Genomic DNA, 2,500 nt, shown 5'->3' with positions numbered 1-2,500 from the left:
TTTTTTTTATGGTGTCATGAGGACGGAGCGGAGAGGACGTGATTGAGACAAACGGTGAGACGCGCGTCATGACCGCCGGATCTCGTCGCCGTAGTCACTCTGTCGTTACGGTGAAATGGTTCGTAATGACTGAAGGATAAATGGAGAAAGAAAAAAAGAAGAAAGAAAGAAAGAAGAAAGAAAATAATAAACGCTTTCTGATGAAACTCGGAATAATCGGGGGGGGTTAAGGGGGGGACATTTAGCAACACTTACAGGTCGTTTTTGAAATAATAGAAAGCTGTGTATGGTTAAACAAGTGCACACACTGTTCGGCTGTTAAACACACACACACACACACACACACACACACACACACACACACACACACACACACATGCACGCACAAATTCTCTCCACCCTTTCCTGAAGTACCTGAGTGTACAGAGAGACTATTGTGCAGGCCAGAGAGGACCAGATAGACTCCACACACACACACACACACACACACACACACACACTCCAGTCTCTTTCCCCAGACTGACACAAACCATTTCCCCGAACAGACCCTGATATTAATTGCTCTGCCAGTGATGCAACTCTCGTCTCTGCCTCCTGACATCCGACCCACGACCTCTGACCTGCAGTCGTATGACTTCTGCCTCATTAACCCTGTGTACAGAAGGAGACACACAAGGCCAAACTCCAGACCTCCATCAGATCCTAATGCGGAGTTTCCCTTTCGCTGGCGTCCGGCGGCGGACTCCGGGGTCAGCTGACTGCCGGGAGGGGGGAGGTTTCAGAGCCCGGGAGGATGAGGAGGAGGAGGAGGAAGGGAGAGAAGAGAAAAGCTTTTAACATTCTCCTCTGGTATTCTTCATTCCCTCGTTTATCCTCCTCCTCCTCCTCGTCCTCCTCCTCCCTTTCCCTTCATCCCCAGCATGGAGACATGGTTATCAAGGCTGTGTGAGAAAGCACAATATGGGCCAGACAAAGGAGCCAGTCTGAGCTCAATAGGCCACAGTGGATAAAGAGACCAGAGAGGACAGAGAGCCAGGGAGTCCATCAAACACACACACACACACACACACACACACACACACACACACACACACACACACACCGCACCAGCGCCACACACTTCATCACACACTGTAGGAAGTTACACTCCGTGTGTCAGGAGCGCAATAATCTCATAACACAGTAACATCACCGGGACTCTGTTACACAACTCCGTTACACAAGTGGCTCCGAGACTCGTCTAAAGAAATTCCTGAAGAAAAGAAAAGTCAGAGAGCCGGAGGCCGCGAAAGAGGACGCGGGGGGGGGGGGGTGTTGGAGAGAAAGGGGTGACAAATGGAGCGGTGTAAAGAGTCTCGCTGTCTCTGTGGAATGTCCCAGTTTACCCCTAATGTCCGTTTCTCTCAATAATAATAATAACAATAATAATAATAATAATAATAATAATAATAATAACAACAATAATAATAATAACAACAATAATAATACTACTACTACTACTACTACTAATAATAATAATAATAATAAAATAATAATAATAATCATGCCATATTTATAATTAAAAAATTCAACAAAAACATTGTAATAAAAAAATTAAAAAATAATAATAAAACAGTTCTTCATCATCTTCATCTTCATCTTCATCTTATTATTATTATTATTATTATTATTATTATTATTATTATTATGATTATGTAATAAAAGATTTGCATCTTCCGGTTTCATTTCTTCACTCATTACATTCCGCATCCTGGAAACCGTAGGGATTAAAATTCAGGCTCGAAAATGTTTTCGGAAAAATGTCATGAAAATTTAGAAAAAAAAAAAAAAAAAAAAACTTTCATTACGGATTTTACTGACTTTTACACTCACCTTAAAATTCCATATTATTATTATTATTATTATTATTATTATTATCATAAACACATCTCGGCTTCTCCGATAAAAGCAACTTTTTTTCCCACTTCATCTAAAAAAAAAACCCTAAACAGAACAGAACAGCAGAAACGCTTCTCCAGTCAGGACTAAATAAAGTTATAACGCTGTAATAAACTAGTTATTAACTTTCCCAGACGAGCAGGATGCTGTACCAGCTGCCATGTTGAGCTTCTCTGCGTCTCTGACTTACGGCCGGCTTGTAAACATTCTCTCAGGCTGTTAAGGAGTCGCTAATTATCTGTTCTCGTATGGAACGTCGCGGAGAAGACGGCGGTCGGTTACGGCGTTATTAACGGGAGAGAAGCGGACTTACCGTGACGCAGCCATCGGGACCGAAGAGACGGACGAGTGTGCGAACCAGTGCTCACACACACAGACACACTCACACACTGAGGAACACACTGAGGAACCCGGCGCTGTCGCTCGCGCGCCTGCTAAACACTGACACTTCATAAACACACACACACACACACACACACACACACACACACACACACATCCAGCGCTCGCTCCTTTACCACTGATGGAGAGCATTACTCGAAAGCAGACCTGAAGCCTCCAC

The 2,500-nt window shown here is 43.5% G+C and overlaps 1 protein-coding gene across 6 annotated transcripts in view; it reads right to left on the bottom strand.

Annotated features, from left to right (window-relative positions):
• The window catches only part of sox5 (SRY-box transcription factor 5), a 226,343-nt gene that overhangs the window by 96,128 nt on the left and 127,715 nt on the right, over positions 1 to 2,500 (bottom strand). For 3 of the 6 annotated variants that reach the window (XM_047803782.1, XM_047803781.1, XM_047803780.1), the window contains exon 1: positions 2,252 to 2,500. This exon is cut by the window's right edge. The exons of the other annotated variants lie outside the window; for them this stretch is intronic. In XM_047803782.1, the coding sequence (XP_047659738.1) occupies positions 2,252 to 2,472 (221 nt within the window). In that variant the 5' untranslated portion in view covers positions 2,473 to 2,500. The remainder of the gene's footprint in view (positions 1 to 2,251) is intronic. 6 annotated transcript variants of the gene reach the window in all.

This window comes from Tachysurus fulvidraco, chromosome 19 (genome assembly GCF_022655615.1).
Source record: "Tachysurus fulvidraco isolate hzauxx_2018 chromosome 19, HZAU_PFXX_2.0, whole genome shotgun sequence".
In the NCBI taxonomy this organism is placed as follows: domain Eukaryota; kingdom Metazoa; phylum Chordata; class Actinopteri; order Siluriformes; family Bagridae; genus Tachysurus; species Tachysurus fulvidraco.
Note: the sequence above shows the minus strand (reverse complement) of the source record. Positions and strands in the feature narration are given on the sequence as shown.